The 22,892-nt window shown below is 59.6% G+C and overlaps 1 protein-coding gene across 1 annotated transcript; it reads right to left on the reverse strand.

Moving 5' to 3' along the window:
- Positions 1-7,469: 7,469 nt before the first annotated feature.
- On the reverse strand, positions 7,470-22,755 carry GPR37L1 (G protein-coupled receptor 37 like 1). The gene is made up of 2 exons (XM_074936158.1): positions 21,776-22,755; positions 7,470-8,802 (listed from the first exon to the last, which is right to left on the reverse strand). The coding sequence occupies exons 1-2, from the start codon at positions 22,532-22,534 to the stop codon at positions 7,987-7,989; spliced, it is 1,575 nt and encodes a 524-aa protein (XP_074792259.1). The 5' UTR covers positions 22,535-22,755; the 3' UTR covers positions 7,470-7,986.
- Between the last annotated feature and the right edge of the window lie 137 nt (positions 22,756-22,892).

The raw sequence follows: 22,892 nt of genomic DNA on the forward strand, positions 1-22,892 counted from the left end.
GAGGGCTCAGCGCTGTTGCAATTGCTGTAGGACTGAAGTCAAGGACAAAGCTCTGAGGAAGGCCTTTCCCCTCCCCCCATGCTCCAGCCTCTGGGAGCAGGGTTCCCCTCATGCTGCAGCCCAGGAGGGGGTGTCTGCCCCAGCTCATGTACCCACCTCATACCTGGGAGATCAGGGGCTCAGGCTCTGGTGAGCCAGAGATGGGAAAACCCCTTCCGGCCTCGTCCCGCCCTAGACCCATGGAGAGAGATTGTGCCCTGCGGTGGGGCTCTCCACCTTGGCTTCTGGGTCTAGGGGCATGGCTCTCCCTTCCCCAGGAGGGTCTGTGTGTTGAAGGCTGGCAGCCAGAGACCCCACCCCACACCGTATGAGTCCAGGAGCTTTAGATATCTCTGCCCTCTTCCCAACCACCCCCCCCCCCCCCCCGGAAGTGAGGCGGGCTTCCCTGTGCTCCAAGTTCTGGCAGTGGGGCTGCCCTACGTCCACCCCCTGCAGTGCTGGGTGTGGGCTCCCCCTTGCTTGATGTGCTTCCCCCTCTAAGCTGCTCCCTTCCATTCCAGTGATGTGCATGTTGGGAGGAGGGCTGGCCCTTGTTGGAGGGGGGGCGGGGGGGGAAGGTGTTTGCAGCAGGATGGGGCATGTCTGGCTGCCCACAGTCCCAGCACAGCAGAGCTGCTCTGGAAGGTGCCAGGGCTGCTGTGCAAAGCTCCCCGGGACTCTGTTCCCATCCCAGGGCTGTTCACTCAGGGCTCTCGTGGACTAGAAACAAGCCGGCCGGCTGTGTCACACTGCTGCCCCCAGGTCTGTCGCAGCCCCAGAGGGGGGCACAGCTGGGAGTGCTGGCACAAGGGCACGTCGAGGGCGTGTTGGCCTCTCTCCCAGTACGCAGGGGCCAGAGGAAAGGCCTGTCTCCATGGAACGGCGGGGCTGGTGGGCCCTGTGTGATGTCAAGGTGGAATTCCTTGCCCTCTACAGCCCCGGCTAGTAGGTCTGGTCTCCAGCCAGCCAGCGGCAGGGAGGGGAAGTGGCAGCCAGGCCTGGAAGGAGGGGAAAGGAGCACCAGTGTGCTCCAGCCCATGTGACTTCTGTCTGTGCTGGAGCCTGCTCTCCGTGCACTGGAGGTGGCCCAGAGCCGGCTGGGGGCGAAGCGGCAGGATCCGGGGAAGGGCCATGAGGCAGCTGCTGCGCACAGCCTGCCTCTGTCCGGCTGAGGGCAGCTGCCTGTAATCCAGGCCCAGCCGCATCCCCCCCGTCCAGTGTGTCAGCTCGGGGCGGCCAAGAGCCCTGGGCTCCTTCCCCGGCCCCCCACTCTGCACAGAGCAGCTCCGGGGGGCGGAGGCGTCCAGCCTGCTTTGTTCTTCTCTTTTCTCGTTTTCGCAGAATTGCACAAGGAGCCATTTCCATGGTTTATTTAATGAATTGTAAAGTGGTGTCATTTATTCCTTTTTTAGGAGAGATTTTTTGGCTCATATTGACCTTCTCTGTTGGGAAACGATTCTTGTAACTGTACGATTTTTTTTGGCCTCCTAATCATAATAAATTAACAGTTTTGTGTTGGGGGGCGTGTTTGCTGTGGTCTTGTTTCCTCTCCTCATGTCACCAGCCTGGCAGGGGTCTTGGCACATGGTCCATCTGCCAGGGACGACTCGCAGCCTTGCACAGTTAAACCAGGGCTCTCTTGGGCACTGCCCTATTGCCCGAGGGCGAGAGCAGCTGGGGCTTGCTGTCAGGGCTGGGGCTTGTCATTCTGAGCAGGGGCAGAGGCTGGCAGTGGGGCTCATCCCCCATGTTCACCCTCTCATAGCCCACTCGACTTAACCCCTTCAGGCACGTAACTAGGTTGGCAGCCGAAGCATCAGCTGGGCAGCAGCGTCAGCTCTTCCTGCTGTGGTAGAGATGACGGAGAAGGTGGGGGGGAGAGAAGTCTCCCAGGGCCTCGTGTCCTTGACCGGCAAGGTGGAGCTGGAGGGGGGTAGCGCTCGTCACCCCCCAACGCTGCTCTCCAGCGGCTCCGCGCCATACTCCTCAGTCTAGCCTGGTCTCGCTGCATGGGGCTCAGGCTGTCAACGTGGCGGTCGATGCAGCAGGCACAAATCTTGCTTTTTGTGCCTGGGAAAGGGCATTTAGCTGGGTCGAAGATTTAGATGGCTGCTTCTGGGATGGTGACACAAAGCCCTCAGCTTAGGGCGGCTCCCTTGCCTTAGCCTTGTTGACACTGGGCCATGCCCTGCTATGGGTCTGGGCTGTGGTGGGTGGAACACCTCTACCTCCAGCTCCCTCCCCCTGCTCTCCTCACCCTCCGCACAAAGGACAACTCCTTGCCCTTTGCAGACTTCTGAGGACCCAGCACTTGCTTTGCACTATGTCTTCCCTGTCTGTTCAGGGTAAGCCCTACAGGCCAGGCCAGGCCTGGCCCCCAGCAGCGGGAGAGGGATATGCTCCCTTAAAAGCAGGCTCTCTGCCAGCCAACCAGCCCCGGGCTGCCTGTGCCCTCGTGCCCCTCCTCCCGTGCTCCTTTCCCTGCACTGCTGGCCTTCCTGGGCTCTGAGTAAGTGTTGGCGAGGTGCCTAGTGCTGCTGGGAGAAACTCAAACAAGCTCCGGCGGGCCCCCTTTCAGCATATCCCATCCTGGATTAGCACAGTGAAGGCACCTCGAGGGGCAGAGCAGGCTGGGCGCCAGTGCCAGCCACGCCAGCAAGTCTTGGGGGGTGCCGAACGCAGCACTCAAGCCCCAGCCAGCACTCGGGGAAGCTTTTCCCACCGTTGAAAGGCCGGGCTGGGGCTGTGTGCTCCTCTGCTGTGCATGCCCAGAGCCCACCCATGCCCTTATGTACCTGACTCTCTGCACGACAGCAGGGCCTCCTGCACCTGCCCTGTTGCACACCTGGAATTTCAGCAGCAGGTGTTGGCCTGGGGGGCAGATCACCGGGGGGGAGCTGCCCCGAGCTGTGAGGGTGCAGGGCCAGCATGGCCCCCGCCTACTGTGCTGGGAATGTATCTGCTGCAGGCTCCTTCCCCCTCTTGCTCTGAGCTGTGGCCTCTCCAGGCACCTGGCTGCTCCCCACTCGTACCCACCTCTCCACGCAGTTGCCTCCTTCCAGTTGGCCAGGGCCGGGTGCAGCCTTATGCCCCGCTCTCAGGTGTGGGCTCAGGGCCTAGGCGGGGAGGGGGGTTGCTGATAGAAGCCCTGCTGGGGCAAATGCCCCCCATCCTACCTGGTAACCAAAACAGGGCAGCTCCCCCTGCTGCTAATGTGGGTGTGTGTGGGGGGGTGTCACTTTTTTGCTGGGGGGGGGAGTACTACAGGTTCTTGGGCATTTGCATGCAGAGAGGTTGGCACCCGGGGCCCCCTCCAAGGGCACTGAGACTGTGCCATGGAGGGAGACCCTCCGATGAGGCAAGACCAGGGCCTCCCTGCTATGGGAGAGAGCGAGCGTGTTGAGTGGACGTGGGCCTGAGAGGCTGGTGGAGCGAAGGGGGGACGTGGAGCATAAGACTCCCCCTCCTCCTAATAGGGTGACCCCTGACTGCCCTACCCGGGATGGGCATGGGATGCCAATGCTGCTGAGTTTCATACTCCAGCCCCCTCCTAGAGACAGGCAAAGCCAGGGCCAGAGATCCCGTCCCCTGTGGGGTGTGGGGCCCCTTGCTCAGGGGCAGGGGCACTTCCCCTGGCAGCTCATTACCGCAGTGTGAAGGAGCCTGTCTCCCCTCCTGCCGCGCTGGTTTTGGCCCCTTTCTGGTCTCCGTTCTACCCCTGGGGCTGTTGGTGGGCTGGGGCAGGTGCCCCCCTGCGCTGCAGGCCCCATACGCTACTTTCAACCCTGTTTGCACACTGGCAGCCATCCCCGCCTCCGGCTGCCCCTCCCCAGCTCGCTTTTCTCAGCCTCTCCCCCCAGCCAGCTTGCCAGGCTCTGGAACAAGCCCTGCATTGTTCCCCCTGGCCCCAGCTCAGGACAAACCAGCACAGAATGAGCCACACGAAGGCAGCTCCCCCCCGCCCTGCAGCCCTCGTCCTGCATGCGAGTCACAGCAGCCCCCAGCCAGCTGGCTCAGCCCCCCGCCCCCCCACCGGGAACGCACCCGGCCATGGCGTGCAGGAAGGACTGTCCGGTCCAGCGGCTCCACTTCTCCCGCACCATCGCTCCCGGGCACCAGCCCTGTGGGACCTACTCCTCCAGCACGCCACCAGGGCAGGGTGGCACTTGGAAGGGAGTGAGGGGGCTGCAGAAGGGCAGGCCCCCGCCCCTACCCCCCCCCCCCCCGGCTTCCATCACCTCCCAGCACATGCCATGCAAGGGCTGGGATGCTTGGCTAGCGAGGCGCTGGGCGTACGGCATGTACGTCCAGGCAGCTGCAGCTTGGCTCCGCACGTGGACACTTCCCCCCCCCGCCCCCCCATCTATCCATGTAGGCATTTACCCTGCGCTCATCACACCCCCGTGGCCCCCCATTTCCCTGGCCGCCCCCACTCCCGCTGCTTCCCCTAGAGTCACGTTTTAATACCGAGCTGGAGCTGGTTGCAGAGGCCAGGGCCTGAAGCCTCCATCATCTCCCCCCCACACATGCACACCCTTGGGGCGATGAGGGGTTGCTGGGCTGATTGATGGCCCCTCGAATGCCAGGGCTGCCCCCTGCCTGCACAGCGAAAGGAGCGAGCGGCCCAGCCCGCCCGCGAGCGCTGGTCTCCTTGGGAGCTAGCGGGCATGCACGGCTGCCAGCGGGACCTGGTGCCTTTACGGAGTGGGGGGCTGGGGGGGCAGCCTTCATGCTCCCAAAACAAAGACAGGGGCTTTTGTCTCCATGGCGACAGGCCCAAGGGAAACCGGTGGGTGTCATTCCCTGGACAAAGCCCTCGCTGAGCTCCTGGTGCTTAGCAACCGCCTCCCTCGCCCCGTGGCATTTCACCGGGCTGGGGGTGGCTGCCGAAGCGCAAGAACAAGGAGCTTTAACATCCCTGAGCAACCGGGGGCCAGCAGGCTGAGGTGGGGGTGGGCAGCAAAGCCGAGCCAGCCGGCTCGGCCCGGGCTATGGGCCTGCGTCCCCAGTCGTTGCCGCCGAGCCACCAGGAAAGACCAGCTGGACCCATTCACCTGCTGCTTGCCCCGGTTCAGCCGGGCCTCCCGGCGACTCAGCTGCTGTCTAGAGCCAAGCAGGTCACGGGACCACGGCCTCCGTCAGCTGGCCTGGGCACAGATGTGCCATGTGGCAACAGAGGCCAGTTTTCTAGCCCATCAGTTTCTCGTTCACGCCACCTGAGCTGAGATTTCTCCGGCCTGCCCCGGCCCTGGCAGGCTTTCCTGGCCGCTGAAGGGTGTGATCAGAGACAGCCTCTCACACACAACAGGATCCTGGGGCAGAGCGAAAGCGGGGGCCGTGGAGGAGGTGTTCCCCGAGCTGCCTCAGCGAAGTGGCCCGTGCTACCAGTGACTGGCGCAAGCTTCACGGCGCTGGCCCATCCCAAAGCCGGGGCTGGGGACGCCGCAGGGTCGGGGGTGATGGCTGTAAAACACTCGGGCAGCCGTCGGGTAATGAGCCCTTTGCACTCGGCGCGTTCTCGGCCTGAGATCTCAAAGCGCTGGGTAAGCTGCAAGGCGGATGGGGCTCCATCATGCCAGCCCCCGACCCGCTCTGCACTGGACTTCTCCTGGGACGGGCTGATTTCTGACACACCCTGGTTCAGAAGTGCCAAGAGAACAGCCTCACTCCATGTGGCCATATCTGTCCTGCTGGAAACCAGGGGGGGCATGTGGGGCTGGGCAGCATGACGTTGACGCAGCAGTTTGCTGCCCTCTTCCAGAGCTCCCAGCGCCTGAGCTCAGGGTGAGCGGGGGGTGAGGTTTTAGGCTGGTTCTCCGTGCAGCTGACCCGGTTTCCCTGCCAGTGCCGGGTAAAAGGCCCAAACTCTCCTCGCCTGGGAAGCCAGTGGTGCAAACCTGGGAGCCCCGCCCTGGGGACAGTTCTGCAAAGGGTGGTGCCGTAGGGATTCAGAACCAGGGGCGAGGGAACCGTGGCCCTGTGCCATGTGCCACGCTGCTCGGGGCTGAGCTGGGCGTCACTATTAACCTGGGGGCATTACCTTGCTGGTGTGCATTGGGGGGGGCTTGCCCGGGCCTGGCCAGCGGGATCAGAAAGCATGGGCATGAGGGGGATGCCAGCAAAGAATGACTTTCGGGGTCACAGTTTCTCTCCCCTGCCTGGGCACGGAGATGGATTCTTGCCCATTTAGGGATATTCAGAGGAGTTTCTTTGCACATTGGTTCTTCTAAGCTGCCAGGGAGCTGGTGGACCCAGAGCTGGGTTGTTTGCCTCCTCCTCCGGCTGCTGGGTGCACAGAAAGCCTGCTTTGTGGGCACATGCGCTGGGCCCCGGCTCCTGTTGGCTCCTTTCTGCTTCACAAAAGGCCCAGGTGCCATGTGAAGGCAGCAGCCAGCAGAAACAGGCTCTCTGTGTCGGTGCCGAGGGGGGAGCGGTGCCAGGCTCCCCGACAGGCTGAGACCCTGAGCTTGTGCCCTACTCCCCTCCCCACCCCCACTGGCAGCAGCCTTCCGGGTAAGGCCGGGGCTCTCCAGGACTCCAGCCTAGCCTGCAGCTGCAGAGGAGGAGCTGGGCTGGGGGGCTGCGCTTTGCCCCAAGCTCACTGTGCCTCTCTGGGGATCTTCAGGGGCGAGACTGCTCCAGCAGCCCCACCCCGAAGGCCAGCTCTTGTCCTTGGGCTTCGGAGGGGTAAGGGACTCGCCCGCGCGCTGGGATTAGGACTCAGGATTAGCTGGCGCTCAGCCCGGAGCTAAATGCCCCACGCTAACATGGTTTCTGCTAAGGTGGGAGCCTGATCCTTGGGCCTCTTCGGGCTGCTTTGTGCCACCAGGGCTGTGCCCCGCAGCCAGAAAGCAACGCTACCAATGCAGTGCCTCAGCTACAGGGGCATCTCCCGCTGGCGTGGAGCCAGCCTGGGGTATAGCCAGCAGGGCACCACCTGCTCCCTGCCCCTCTGGTGTCAGGGATGGGTCAAGGTGAAGGCCCAGGGAGGAGCAGCACCTTGCACTCCAGCCATCCACCACTGGGAGAACTATCCCGAGGGGCTGATTCCTGCCAGCGTAACTTAGAGCAGCCCCAGGAACGTGGGAGCAGACAGGCGACTTCGTTACCTGTCCCCTGCCTGCCTGTGCACGGCTCCCCTGGGCCCCAGCACCCGGCCCAGCAGGCTCAGTTGGATTGTCTCCAGTTATACAGGGCGATGACACTGATCTAAATGACCAGCCCTTCCCAGCGTCCAGCCCCCCAGGATGGGCCGCCGCCTCCCCATGCCTGGAGTGGAGGGAAGCACTGCGTGGGAAGACACTGATCTAAATCCGAAGGAGCTGGGCTGGCAGCCCCAGGCCGTTGGATACACGATGGGCAGCTCAGCGAACCCAGCCTGCTGCCCTGTGATACTGCATCAAAGAACCCGCCTAGCTGGAGGCCCTTCGTTCTGTCTAGTTAGTGATTTATTGAGGACAGGGTACTCGTACAAGGGGAGAGTTTAGATCCTACAGGAGTCTTTTCACTGCAGCTGCCTCCCGGTTTGGAGGACGGGCTGGGGGCGAAGGAGGATGGTGAGAACCCAGGGTACGTCGGACAGGTTAATAGTCACTACGTCCTCTAGGAGACACTATGGCAACTCTCAGTCCTTGAAGTGCTGCAGATGGGACCTTTCCGAGACATCCCCTCACCCAGGCCAGCAACTCCTTGGAGCCGTGCCAGGGAACTGCGACTGGAAGGTGCCCGTGGCCTTGGTGACTCTCCAGCAAAGGCAGGAGAGCTCCCTAAGAAGCCACATCGGCCGGCCACAGCACTAACGTCCTTGCTGGGTATCAAACAAGCCCATGGCAGGCATGAAGATGCCCCTCTCCATCTCATGTGCAGACACAGACTAAAGTAACAACATTTGGTCTTGGGAGACGCCAAAGGAACAATCTCTACTGCTTCCCTCGGGGCTGGTGGAGCTTAGCAAGGCGTGCCCAGGGCCACGATCGGGGGAGGCGACTCCCTGGGCTTGTCGAAGAAGATGGAGGAGGACATCTCCGTCTTCAGCTTGCTGTCTGAGCTGCTGCCCTCGCTGGAGGCTGCGTCCTGGCTACACTCCTCACAGCAGCAGCAGCAGCAGTCCATGAAGGCCTGCCCCAGCGGCTTGCAGAGGCAGAGAAGCAGCACGGGGGTGACGGAGCACTTGAAGAACAAGAAGAACTGGTTGATGAGGCTGAGCAGGTCCAAGGTCTGCTTGGACATATCCGGGGACAGGTAGGCCACCACGACGTTGCAGATGTTCTCGGGGATGGTGCACAGGCCATAGATCACCGTCAGGCCTATGACGGTGCAGTTGAGCTGCCTCTCGCACTGGCTGTGTTTGGACCCCCGGCACTCCGCCTTCTTCTCGGTGCTGCTGATCCTTCGGGTCACCAGCTGGCAGCTCACGGTGAAGAGGATGGGCAGGCAGAAGTAGCAGCCAAAATACCACCACATCCTGGCGTTTTGGTAGGTGAGGACCAGGGAGTAGACAGACTCCGGCAGCTCCAGTGAAGGCTTCATGGTGCAGTACTCGGTCACCACACCGGAGACTGGCGACGTGTCCTGCGTCAGCTGCCAGAGGAGAATCTCCGGCACAGAGAGGGTCATGGAGCCCACCCAGATGACCGCCAGCTTGGCAATGATAGACTGGCACTGCTCTATGGGCCGCATCTTGAGCTGAGGGCTGGTCGCTGCGTGGAACCTGTCGATGCCCAGGGCACAAAGGCTGAAGGTGGTGACACCTAAGGAAGACACCTGGGGACATGGAAGAAGAGACAGGCTGGGGTCACTGTGTGGCACAGGGTTGCATTGGCCAGAGACACATCAGGCCTTTACAGCTGGTGAGATGGAAGTTTGCAAGGCGGCTCTTTGCTGGTCAGTGAGAACGCTGCTGAGCCAGAGTTTAAGGAGGTTCCCAGGGCTTGTGCCCCAGATCTGACCTACCTGCCAAAGTTTGACCATTTCCCAGATTCCAAAGCCCTGCATTTCTAAAGCAGCCACCGAGGAATTAACAACAGTTCCCAGCCACCCGCCTGTTTGTTAAGGGACCAAGAACACCATTTCCTGCTTCTTCTGCAGCAGTGGGGAGCACTCTGAGGGCAGGATCAAGGGCTCCAGGGGAGGTGAAAGTACAGCTACAAACCCAGTTTACACACACATTCCTGTGAGTGACTGTGCAATGCAAGTGCCTAAGAGGTGCCTGCAGCCGGAGACATAACTGCACCTTCAGCGCACGGCACGGACATTACATGGAGCCTCACCGCACCTGGGAGGGAGCTCGAGCTGCCCCCAGGAAGTAAACTGAGGCAGAGGGATTCCGTGACTTGCCTGAGGCTGCCCAGGGAGTCCAGCGGCAGAGCCAGGAGGGTTTGAGCCCCTGTGCTCATCCCTCCAGGCCAGGGCTCTCCTCCTTTTTCACCCGCTTGACTAGAATGCCTGTCCCGCGCGCCCCTCCCATAACAGCTCCAAAGAGCGCGGATGAGGGGTTGGAAGCTCACTTAAGCGTGTGCTTGATTGGTTGTTTGAAAAGGGCGGGAACTGGGAGTGCTTTGTTCCAGGTGAGCCTTAAGTGGGCCTGACTGTATAAAAAGCCAGTCAGCTGCGAACCAGCTGAGCAGCGAACAGCACAGCAGCTAACAGAAGGAGTTGGCCTCGGGAGAGCCTGCTTAGGCTTACACCTTGCCGGATTCTCTGAGTAGTTACTACAACTCCTGAGGAAGCTCGTAGAAGGAAGGTAATATGGATGGGGGGTGTTCAGCTGTTGTGACCTGCACTGGATGTGCCATGTTTGTCTTTCTTCCACAGGACAGAAGCGACTTTGTCTGTACAAAGTGCAAGCCGGTCTCCATACTGGAAAAGAAGGTTCAAGGTCTGGAGCAACAGGTATCGACCCTGCGTTGCATAAGAGAAACTGAAGATTTCCTGGACGGACATCAGAATATGCTTCTACGGACACAAGTTCTGAAGATTCAGAGCAGGCTGCACAGCAGGGACAGGAGGACGGTGAAGAAATTTCGCATCCTGTGACCTCCAGAAGAAAAAGGGGAATGTCTATGTACCAGCAATGCCAGTACAGATAAGTAACCGTTTTCATGTTCTCTCCACAGGTACTAAGGCGGAGAGTGGACCAGATGATACCTCTGAGGGAAGGGAGCAGAAGGAGACTCCACCGATTGGAAGGCATGAGATGCACTGTCCTAGGGATGGGGGTTCCACGATCACCACTCTCAAGAGGAGGAGGCAGGTGGTGGTGGTCGGGGACTCTCTCCTCAGGGGGACTGAGTCATCTATCTGCCGCCCCGACCGGGAAAACTGAGAAGTCTGCTGCTTGCCAGGAGCTAAGATTCGCGATGTGACAGAGAGGCTGCCGAGACTCATCAAGCCCTCGGATCGCTACCCCTTCCTGCTTCTCCACGTGGGCACCAATGATACTGCCAAGAATGACCTTGAGCAGATCACTGCAGACTACATGGCTCTGGGAAGAAGGATAAAGGAGTTTGAGGTGCAAGGGTGTTCTCGTCCATCCTCCCCGTGGAAGGAAAAGGCCTGGGTAGAGACCGTCGAATCGTGGAAGTCAACGAATGGCTACACAGGTGGTGTCGGAGAGAAGGCTTTGGATTCTTTGACCATGGGATGGTGTTCCAAGAAGGAGGAGTGCTAGGCAGAGACGGGCTCCACCTAACGAAGATAGGGAAGAGCATCTTCACAAGCAGGCTGGCTAACCTAGTGAGGAGGGCTTTAAACTAGGTTCACCGAGGGAAGGAGACCAAAGCCCTGAGGTAAGTGGGGAAGTGGGATACCAGGAGGAAGCATGAGCAGGAGTGCGTGAGAGGGGAGGGCTCCCGCCTCATACTGAGAAAGAGGGGCGATCAGCGAGTTATCTCAAGTGCCTATACACAAATGCACGAAGCCTGGGAAACAAGCAGGGAGAACTGGAAGTCCTGGCACAGTCAAGGAATTATGATGTGATTGGAACAACAGAGACTTGGTGGGATAACTCACATGACTGGAGTACTGTCATGGATGGATGTAAACTGTTCAGGAAGGACAGGCAGGGCGGAAAAGGTGGGGGAGTTGCACTGTTTGTAAGAGAGCAGTATGACTGCTCAGAGCTCCGGTATGAAACTGCAGAAAAACCTGAGTGTCTCAGGATTAAGTTTAGAAGTGCGAGCAACAAGGGTGATGTCATGGTGGGAGTCTGCTATAGACCACCGGAGCAGGGGGATGAGGTGGACAAGGCTTTCTTCTGGCAACTCGCAGAAGTTACTAGATCGCAGGCCCTGGTTCTCATGGGAGACTTCAATCACCCTGATATCTGCTGGGAGAGCAATACAGCGGTGCACAGACAATCCAGGAAGTTTTTGGAAAATGTAGGGGACAATTTCCCGGTGCAAGTGCTGGAGGAGCCAACTAGGGGCAGAGCTCTTCTTGACCTGCTGCTCACAAACCGGGAAGAATTAGTAGGGGAAGCAAAAGTGGATGGGAACCTGGGAGGCAGTGACCATGAGATGGTCAAGTTCAGGATCCTGACACAAGGAAGAAAGGAAAGCAGCAGAATACAGACCTTGGACTTCAGAAAAACAGACTTTGACTCCCTCAGGGAGCTGATGGGCAAGATCCCCTAGGAGAATAACATGAGGGGGAAAGGAGTCCAGGAGAGCTGGCTGTATTTTAAAGAATCCTTATTGAGGTTACAGGGACAAACCATCCCGATGTGTAGAAAGAATAGTAAATATGGCAGGCGACTGGCTTGGCTTAACAGTGAAATCCTTGCTGATCTTAAATACAAAAAAGAAGCTTACAAGAAGTGGAAGATTGGACAAATGACCAGGGAAGAGTATAAAAATATTGCTCGGGCTTGCAGGAGTGAAATCAGGAAGGCCAAATCACACCTGGAGTTGCAGCTAGCAAGAGATGTTAAGAGTAACAACAAGGGTTTCTTCAGGTATGTTAGCAACAAGAAGAAAGTCAAGGAAAGTGTGGGCCCCTTACTGAATGAGGGAGACAACCTAGTGACAGAGGATGTGGAAAAAGCTAATGTACTCAATGCTTTTTTTGCCTCTGTCTTCACGAACAAGTTCAGCTCCCAGACTACTGCACTGGGCAGCACAGCATGGGGAGGAGGCGACCAGCCCTCTGTGGAGAAAGAAGTGATTTGGGACTATTTAGAAAAGCTGGACGTGCACAAGTCCATGGGGCTGGATGCGTTGCATCCAGGAGTGCTAAAGGAGTTGGCGGATGTGATTGCAGAGCCATTGGCCATTATCTTTGAAAACTCATGGCGATCGGGGGAGGTCCCGGATGACTGGAAAAAGGCTAATGTAGTGCCCATCTTTAAAAAAGGGAAGAAGGAGGATCCTGAGAACTACAGGCCAGTCAGCCTCACCTCAGTCCCTGGAAAAATCATGGAGCGGGTCCTCAAGGAATCAATTCTGAAGCATTTGGAGGAGAGGAAAGTGATCAGGAACAGTCAGCATGGATTCACCAAGGGCAAGTCATGCCTGACTAATCTAATTGCCTTCTATGACAAGATAACTGATTCTGTGGATGAAGGGAAAGCAGTGGACATGTTGTTTCTTGACTTTTGCAAAGTTTTTGACACCGTCTCCCACAGTATTCTTGCCAGCAAGTTAAAGAAGTATGGGCTGGATGAATGGACTATAAGGTGGAGAGAAAGTTGGCTAGATTGTCGGGCTCAACGAGTAGTGCTCAATGGCTCCATGTCTAGTTGGCAGCCGGTATCAAGTGGAGTGCCCCAAGGGTCGGTCCTGGGGCCGGTTTTGTTCAATATCTTCATAAATGATCTGGAGGATGGTGTGGATTGCACCCTCAGCAAGTTTGCAGATGACACTAAACTGGGAGGAGAGGTAAATACGCTGGAGGGTAGGGATAGGATACAGAGGGCCCTAGACAAATTGGAGGATTGGGCCAAAAGAAATCTGATGAGGTTCAACAAGGACAAGTGCAGACTCCTGCACTTAGGATGGAAGAATCCCATGCACCGCTACAGACTAGGGACCGAATGGCTCGGCAGCAGTTCTGCAGAGAAGGACCTAGGGGTTACAGTGGACGAGAAGCTGGATATGAGTCAACAGTGTGCCCTTGTTGCCAAGAAGGCCAATGGCATTTTGGGATGTATACGTAGGGGCATTGCCAGCAGATCGAGGGACGTGATCGTTCCCCTCTATTCGACATTGGTGAGGCCTTATCTGGAGTACTGTGTCCAGTTTTGGGCCCCACAGTACAAGAAGGATGTGGAAAAATTGGAAAGAGTCCAGCGGAGGGCAACAAAAATGATTAGAGGACTGGAACACATGAGTTATGAGGAGAGGCTGAGGGAACTGGGGATGTTTAGTCTACCGAAGAGAAGAAGGAGGGGGATTTGATAGCTGCTTTCAACTACCTGAAAGGGGATTCCAAAGAGGATGGCTCTAGACTGTTCTCAGTGGTAGCAGATGACAGAACGAGGAGTAATGGTCTCAGGTTGCAGTGGGGGAGATTTAGGTTGGATATTAGGAAAAACTGTTTCACTATGAGGGTGGTGAAACACTGGAATGCGTTACCTAGGGAGGTGGTGGAATCTCCTTCCTTAGAAGTTTTTAAGGTCAGGCTTGACAAAGCCCTGGCTGGGATGATTTAATTGGGGATCGGTCCTGCTTTGAGCAGGGGGTTGGATTTGATGACCTACTGAGGTCCCTTCCAACCCTGATATTCTATGATTCTATGATTAAGGCAACGCAGCAGCTGAAAACAAGGGGGAGACCCAGGCTCACGAGTGGCCGCATGCCTTCGGACCACCACCAGGCTCCTTGCAGGCCTTCCCGTCCCTCGTTATCCGCTCCCCCGTGTGCTGAACAAGCCCAAGCTGTTGTTGTCCAAAATCAGCCCTTTGGCATTTCCGCTGCATTGAGAAACCCAGGAAAAACGTCTCCCTCTGCCAAAGGAAGAGGACACAATTGGTTGGAAAAAATGCCAAGTTCTGGGAGGGTTCAGAGAGAAAATAAACACCATCAGCCACTCTGCAGCCACCGCGCCAGCACTGCCCACTCACTCGCAACCCCAATCCCACAGCCCTTGTGCTAAAGAAATGGTCACTGTCCGTGCACAGCTGTTCACACACACGTGCGCTCGCTGGGCTCCACCGGGCCCCAGAGTCCTAGATCCCAAGGGACCACTGGGAGCAGCTAGTCTGACCCCTGTACAGCGCAGAGCCCGTCCCCGAACTAACTGCTCGTGGGGCTAGAACAGATCTTTTCGAACAGCGTCCTGTCTTGATTTAAAATTTGCCAGGGAAGAATCCACCACAGCCCTTGGTAATTTGTTCCAATGGTTAATTATCCTCCCAGTTAAAAAATTACAGTCTTTATTTCCAGGCTGCATAGGTCTAGCTTCAACCTCCAGCCATTGGACTGTGTTAGACCTTTAGCTGCTAGGCTAAAGAGCCCATGATCAACTCCTTGTTCCCCATATAAGGTGCCACAAGTGCTCCTTTTCTTTTTACAGCTCAAGTCACCCTTCAACCTTCTCTTTGTTAAGCTAAATAGCTGGAGCTCCTTGCGTCTCTCCCTATAGGGCAGGTTTTCTAATCCCTCTCATAGCTCTCTCTGAACCCTCTCCAATTTATCAACATCCTTCAACAGCAAAATCCTGCAGACACCAGAACTGGACACTGTAAACCAGCAGTGGGCAACCCCCTGGCAAGCACACGTGGCCCTTTCTGACCTCTGCACGGGAAGTTCTCAGTGCTCAGCAAATATCTGACATTGGTCCCTTTTTTTTTTTAAACCAACTTTTAACATTTAAAAAAAGTTACTCCCCTGGGGATGCTGGCACAGGCCCTTCTGGGGATGGCAGGGTGCTGCCCACCGCCATCCTGTACTCAGCCCTCACTCCAGCATGTCCACACTATCCGTCTAAGCAGTGCCTCCGGTGTGCTCACCAGCCCCGCACTGGCTGTTGCATCATCAGCAGAGACACAAGGACGTTCCTTCTGCAGCAGTCCCTTCCTGCCCAGCGCTCTCACCTCCGCCCGCCTCCCTGCCTGCTTACATCAGCGTCCCCTCACCCTGATCCCAGCGCGTCCCCTGGGACCCCTGCCTGGGTCCCTCAGCTGTTGCTATCGGTATTCCAGTGCTGTCCACACCAGCTCATGGCCCCGTTGCACCAGGCGCTGCACACACACAGACAGGGAGAGATCGCAGTTGAACTCTGATGCCGTGGGAGCTCACTTTGAATGGGGGGGGTGGAGCATCAGGGGCAGTGGTACAGAAGGGGAGGTCAGGGTGTCTTTCTCACCGGGGACAGCTGCTGCCAGCCCCGGTTCCACCACCCCAATTCCTTCCTGCTGCCCGGCCTGATCCCACATGCTCCAGTCACTCCGGGCATGGGGGCAGAACACAGATCACAATATTTCCACTTGCGGGTGCTTCCCCTCAGCCTGCCACCCCCCCCCCAGTTCTGCCCCCTCTGGTCTAACTGGACAAGAGAAAGGATGGGCGGTTCTAAGCTATGGGGCACCGAGAAATTAAGGGCCCCGCTATTCAGCAGCTGGGAGGGCGCTACGCAGTGTGGGAAGAAAGACCTGTGCTAGGTGGAGCCATGCAACCACGGTAGCTCACAGTAGCTGCCAGGTACGTCCCCGGGGGTCAGGCAGGATTGGATTTGGATGGCTGACCAAGTGGCATGCGGCTAGTTTTAGGTGCTAGCTTAAGCGGAGCTGGTGCATCTGGACGTTTACCCGAGCTGGGCAGATGTACCTTTAGGGACCGGACCAATCTCCAGGGATGCAGCCCAGCTCTTGGAACTCGGCTGCAGGAAAGAATGGCCCCAGCTGGGCTAAATCAGTGTGAAACTGGAGTAGGGTACATCAGTGCAGCCCCCCATGTGGACATTCTTAAACTGGAATAAGAGCACCCACCCCCGGGGGGCTGTATCGGCATCAGAACTGATGTAGTCACAGCGGGGCCACTTCCTTCTGCAGACAAAGCCTTCGCCCCAAGAAAGCCCGCTACGGAGCACTACGCTAGGGAGAGGAAGAGGTTCGTGGCTGCTGGGACTGTGGGAGCCCCCCTGGCCTGGCCTGCACCCCCAACATGCCCTACCCCTCCCATTGCCAGGGCCTGACCCTTCCTCAAGCCAGGAGGCAGGAGGGCAGCTCCTGAAGGTGGCCATTCAGCACTCCAGTCCAAGGGTGGCTGCACCTTGTGTAGACAGACGCCAGCTGGCTTTGAGCTAGCTAGCGCCGGTAACCCAGCCACCCGAGTACAGACCCAGGGTCCGGACGGACTCGTCCAGCCCATGCTGCCGTGGCCTCGCGGCTACTCTTATTGGCGCTAGCTCGGGGATGCCAACCGTGGTGCAGTCACTCCGCTGGCTGCAACGTGGACGGACCCAGAGTCTCTGCGGGGCAGGACATGCAGCAGCCAGGACCCAGCCTCCCGGCGCGGGACCCACTGCAGCACGTTCCTGGGCTCTGGGCTTCTGAAGGCTAGAGGAGGAGCTGGGTTGAGCCCGCTCTAGCTGCCTCACTAAGCCTAGCACACTACCGAGCCATTTGCTTCCAAACCCAGCAACCACCGCGCCTCCTGCGGGCCCCCCCAACCCCCGAAAGGACCAACACTGGCCAGGGACTGAGCTACGCCCCCCTCCCCAGGCTCTGAACCCTGCACCCCTCTGAACTTCTAGCACAGAAGTGGGCAAACTACGGCCCACGGGCCACATCCGGCCCGTGGGACCGTTCTGCCCGGCCCCTGAGCTCCTGCCCCAGGAGGCTCGCCCCCGGCCCCTCCACGCTCTTCCCCCTCCCCCGCAGCCTCAGATCTGGGCGGGGGGGGGGGACTGTGAGCTCTTGCCGGGCAACGCAGCTGCAGAGCCCGGCCTGACCCTGTGCTCTGTGCCGCGCGGTGCGTGTCTGGCTCCAGCCGGGCGGCGCGGCTGTCTGTCCTGGTGCAGCCGCCCCCCAGCCACCGGTGCTCCAGGCAGCACAGTAAGGGGGCAGGGAGCAGGGAACGGGGGTTGGATAGAGGGCAGGGAAGTTCGGGGGGTGGGGCAGGGGCCGGGGAATGGGGGGGTTGAATGGGGGCAGGGGTTCCGGGGGCAGTCAGGGAGAAGGGGTGGTTGGATGGGGCAGGGGTCCCGGGGGGGGGGCAGTCAGGAAGGGGAGGAGGAGTTGGATGGGGTGGCAGGGGGCAGTCAGGGGTGGGGGTTCTGGGGTCGGTCAGGGAGAAGGGGTGGTTGGATGGGCCAGGGGGGGCAGTCAGGAAGGAGGGAGGGGTTGGATAGGGTGGTGGGGAGCAGTTAGGGGTGGGAGGTCCGGGGGCAGTCAGGGGACAGAGAGCAAGGGGGGGTGGATGGGGCAGAGGTCCCGGGGACGCCGTCAGGGAACAGTGGTGGTTGGATGGGGCAGTAGTCCCAGGGTGGCTGTCAGGGGGCGAGAAAAAGGGGGGGTTGGATAGGAGGCGGGGGCCGGGCCTCGCCTGGCTGTTTGGAGAGGCACAGCCTGCCCTAACCGGCCCTCCATACAATTTCTGAAACCCAGTGCTGCTCTCGGGCCAAAAAGTTTGCCCACCCAGGTGCTAGGATGACCTAGGAGCAATCTGGAGGCCAACCAGTGAACCTGGCCAGCTGCAGCTCTCGAGGGCCGGCGGCGGGGGAGCCCCAGCAGTACGTTGTTAAGACATGGCCCATGGACACAGCCCCAGCGCCCAGCCTAGATCCCCCCAGAGAGAGCAAATGGTGACCAACGCAGCAGCGCCTGGCTGAGCGTATACTACGCCCCCCGTCAGACTGACACTGCCCAACACCGAGGCCCATTATCCCGGCTACCTCCTCCACTGAATGCGCCCTTACAGCAGCCTGGCCGCAGGGGGCTGTGCCGGCTGCATCACTTGCAGCTGGGCGCACCACCAGGGCCGCTCCCCGCCCTCCTGGAGCAGCCTCCAGCCCTCAGCCCGGGACGTACAGTATGAGGTGTCCGCCCAGGGCAGTGGGCCCAGCATAACACCCAGGCCCGCCCAAGCCCCGGGGGAGCCTCGCACCGGCCCCTGCACTGGGTGTATTTCCAGGTATTTCCCGCTGTGACGAAGTGGGACTGTTCTTAATGTTTCGTCTGAATAGTGTGGGGGTGCCTCAGTTTCCCCTAGGCAGTTCTTAAGTATCTAGGGGGTGGGGTAAGGGTGTATGATCATTGCAGAGCCCTAGAGGGCAGGTGTGTGCAGGGGTCTGGACACAGAGAATGGCCAACACCCTGTTTCCTGGCAACTGATGGCCTGGGCCCTTCCCCCCTGCAAGGTGAGAGCTAAAGGGTTGGAGAACAAAGGAATCAGGTGACCTCCTGGCCCGGGAAAGGGACAAAGCCCAGAGGAGGGGGGGCTGGAGGGAGTTTCAGTTTGGGGCTGGCTGGGACATGGAGTGAAGGGCAGACGGGGTTGTCTGGCTCACTGCCCCCCAGAATGGACCCAGCTGAGGGGTCCCGTTCTCTGCACATACAAGCTCTGTTTTAGACCATGTGCCTGTCGTCTAATAAACCTTCTGTGTTACTGGCTGGCTGAGAGTCACGTCTGACTGCGGAGTTGGGGGGCAGGACCCTCTGGTTTCCCCAGGACCCTGCCTGGGCGGACTCGCTGTGGGAAGCTCACAGAGGGGCAGAGGATGCTGAATGCTCCGAGGTCAGACCCAGGAAGGTGGAAGCTGGGTGAGCTGTGCCCTGCAGACAGGCCGCTCACAGGAAGGAGACTTCTCCAGAGTCCTGCCTGGCTTCATGGGGAGCAGTCCCGGAGCGTCGCCCGGGGACTCCGTGACACCCGCGTTGCCTTGCAGCACGTTATTGCACGAGGCAGAAACTACAAAGACCACCCCCCGCCTTGGCCCCGCGGAGCCGAATAGCTGCTGGTTCGTTAGCCATTATGAATTCTACTGCGTTCCAGCCGCGCGTGTCCAGGGCCGCACTGTGAGGGCTGGACAGACGCAGCGCCCGACGCCAGGCCCTGCCACGTGCGGGTCAGTCGAAGGGATTGGCAACCTGCAGCAGTTGCGGAGATCCAGGTGCCGGGTGGCTTCAGGAGGGAAGGCATGCTACACCAGAGCATTAATTTCCTCGCCCGGCTGACCGGAGGAGGGGGCGTCGGGTGGCTACCTACCGGCTGCCTTCACTTGCCGTCTCGGTAAACGCTGATGATGAACAGGAAAAGACTGGTTTTCGATGGAAGAGGAAACAGATGGTTGCAGACGTTTCCTGACTCCAGTCTAACCCTTCTGTGCCTCTGGCACTGCCGAGGCAGCGCTGAGATGTCTCCCACCATGGCAGCGAAGTGCTGGACTCTCCTGAACAGGGACGTTTTTGGAGGCTGCCTTTCGGTGAGGCTGAGACCAGCGGATTTCACAGCGAAGAGCTTCAGAGAGCTCTGGGGAATGTGACCAACTTCCCGGCCTGCCATGCACCAGGCACATCCAGCAGCCTGCGGCCAGTCCCGAACTGACTCCTCGGGACAGATCTCCGGCTGGTGCACAGCACCAGAGCTCCACTGACACCAGGGCGGCGACGATCGACCCACGTCAGGTGGGGATCCGGCCCGTTGACTCCAGTGGAGCTCTGGCCGATGGCATGAGGCAGGGGCCCTAGGGGGGCAGTCAGGAAGGATCTGGCCCCCCATGTGCAGCAGCTGCATGCAGGCTGGCTGCAGGGTCCCTCCTGTGACACTAGGGAGTGGGGTTCTCTGTTCTCACTGGCACCAGCTCTATGCTAGCGTGACGCCAGCGATGCTATCAGGGTGAGGGAGGGGAGACTCGGACTCCCCGGCTGCGGCAGGTCCAGCGCCAAGCTCCCGGCCCCCAGACTCACTTTCGAGCCCCCCCTCCCCCATGATCTCAGTGCGGCTGGCAGGGGCAAGGAGAGGCTGAGTCGGGGATGGGTTTTCCTCGGCTCGCATGCACGGGTTCTCCAGGGTAACCTCCCTCACAATGCCCCTCTCCCCACCCTCCCGCCTTCGTCCCTGGGGTGGCCCAGGAAAGACACTACCGGCGGCTCAGCTTGACTCTTTGAACTAGCCAGAGGCACAAGCCCCCAGCCCTTGAGCAGCCCTACCAGGACCAGGTACCCTGAGGCTGTGGGGTCTGCACTGCCGAGGCGTGATTGCAGCACGTGCAGACACAGCGGTGACCTAGCTGTGTACTGTCAATAGGGCAGCTGCAGGCTGAATAATTTCCCAGGGTCCTGGGTGGGCTGGTACCAGGCCCCCGGAGGCTGGGGAAGGGGCAGGTTGCCCTGGGCCCCCTGTTTGAGAGGGCGCCTAGGCCGAGTGGCATTGTGACCTAGTGTGCCGGGTCACAGGGCCACTCAGGTTTGGCCTGGCTGCCCCTCCGGGGTGATGGCGGGATGGCTGGGCTGGGACACACCTGAGGCTGCCAGGTTGTAACACCTGGAGCAGGGAGCTGGGCCCAGCCTCGCAGGATGCAAGCAGCTGCTGTGGGGTGAGTGTGAGGCTGCAACCCCCCCCCAGTCATAAGTTTTTTGGAAGGGTTGGGGAGGCCTGGGTTTCAGATTTTGCCTCTGCCCCCCCAAAACCTCTGTGCAGCCCTGGCTGCAGCCCATGGTGCTGCAGCTTCCCTGCCGTGGGTCATTTCTCTAGCTAGATCGATGCTAGCTCGGGTCTGTCTATGGCCCGACCCTGCGTCAGCTTCTGTCTCCCCCAGCAAGGACACGGCCCCCACCCCAGCCCTGAATCCAGCTCTCCTGACCGCGTGGAAGCTGGGACAGAGGCGCTGCGGCTCCAGCTCTTTCAGTCCAGCCCGTTTTCCTGCGTATTGGGCGAGCGCGGACGGGGAGAGACGTGACTCTGTGAAAATGGCACCTCAGTGTGTCTGTTTATTCTGAACACAAGTGATCTGGCCCACATCACTGTACTACACCCCTGGCTCAGCCTGCCCTCCATGAGCGACAACTCCGCCTGCCCTCTGGCTAGCCACCCGCACACCCGCCGCGACACAGGGCCTGGCACTAGCAGGCTGCGAGCGTGGGGGGTAGAATGGGGGTCCACTCGTCCCTAGCTGGCAGGGCTGGCAGCAGTCCAAGCCACTGCCTACAATCCCGCAGCTGGGGTGCTGAGAGCCAGGCCCCTCGCTTTGGGTGCCCAGATCAGGGTGCCTGATTTCCAGAGGGCTGGTGTGGATGCCCCGCACCACTGGGGACCAGGCCACTTATTTAGGTGCCAACTGTTAGGGGCCCAAGAGCGAGGAGGTCTCTGCTGTGTCTCTGGTCCGTTAGCAAAAGCAGACCTCTGGGCGGGAATGAGGGAGGATTTTACAGTCCCTTTTCTCACCCTACACAGCCCGTGTGGCTCTGGGAGCCCCAGACTACAGCCTGAGGGGGTGTGGTGACCAGACAGCAAGTGTAAAAAATTGGGACAGGGGGTGGAGGGTAATAAGTGTCTATATAAAACAAAGCCCCGAATATTGGGACTGTCCCTATAAAATCAGGACATCTGGTCACCCTACAAGGGGACTGGGGTTGTGGTTGCTCCATACAGGGCCTGTCCCACACTCGCTGTCTGAACCCAGATGCCTGGGCCCCAGGCGAGGCTTAAAGTGCTGGGCCATACGGGGGACCTACACCAGCACAAGCCCGGAGGGGTGAAGTGGCACTCAGAGGGGTTGTGCTGGGTCCCTGCACCGGGCGAATGGCACTGCTGGAGCGGGCATACACCATCTGCCGGAGCCCCCGCCAGCCCCTTACCTCCATGAAGGGCACGATGCGGCAGGAGATGTCCCCCAGAAGCCTCTTCTTGGTGATCTCGTTGAAGATGACCATGGGGAGGCAGAAGAAGAGGACGAGGAAGTCCCAGAGAGCCAGGCTGGCCAGGATGGAGTTCCAGGCACTCTTCAGGTAGTAGCTGTGCCAGACGATGCACATGACCGACAGGTTGCCAATGATGCCCACGGCGAAGACGATGAGGGAGAGGAACATCACAGCGTAGGCGCTGTAAGAGTTCTCCGTCACCGGGTACAGGGGGTTCTGGATCTGCAGACGCCTGTCCGGCGCTGTGGGGAGGTTGCCACGGGGGTCTGTGCCTTGCAGGTCTGTGTGGGTCCCGTCTCGGTGCTCAGCAGGGTCTGTGCTGGACGGCACCAGGGGCTTGGTTGGCTGTAGACTGGCTGGGTTGATGGGCCGGGGGAACTCCACCCTTATCCCCGGCATGTACTGCTGGACTGACTTGGAGTCCTCGTCCTTGGTCCCTCTGCGCAGCCGCTCCCCCGTCAGCCGTTCTGAGGCTGGCGGGACCCGGTGACCGTCCCGTGGGTGCCACACCTTCCCAGGTGACCCCAACAGAACATCGTCTGGTAGGTCAGGCCCCAGACCACCTCCTCCGTCCCCGTGCTCCTGCCTGGGATGTGCACGGCGTCCCCGGATCAGCGGGGCAGTGCCCAACTTCGCCATGGCCCCTGAGGTCTGCAGCACTAGCAGTGAAAGCACGAGAGACCACGGCAAAGGCATCGCTCCCTTGGCACCAGCTCCACCACGCCTGCAAAGCAGAGGTGACCCCAATCCCGGGGCTGCGGAGAGACGGAAAATTCCCCAACTTGAAGGAGGAGTGGAGGAGCCGCGTGGGGTGAGCCGGGAGGCAAGAGAGGCTGCAGGCTGCTCTCCCAGCCCCGACCGCCGCTCTGGGTTCTCCGCAGAGCTCTGGCCAGAATAATAAGAGTTTCCCGCAGCCAAACCGGCCCTTGCCAGAGCCCCGGGCCCTCTGGTGGCCGCAATGCAACTCACCAGAGCAACCGACCAACCCCCCGACCTGCCCCACCGAGAGGGGGGCTCTGGGATCACAGGGGGCTGTAGCTGTGGGGACCGGGGC

Source organism: Natator depressus, chromosome 21, assembly GCF_965152275.1.
Source record: "Natator depressus isolate rNatDep1 chromosome 21, rNatDep2.hap1, whole genome shotgun sequence".
NCBI classification, from domain to species: domain Eukaryota; kingdom Metazoa; phylum Chordata; order Testudines; family Cheloniidae; genus Natator; species Natator depressus.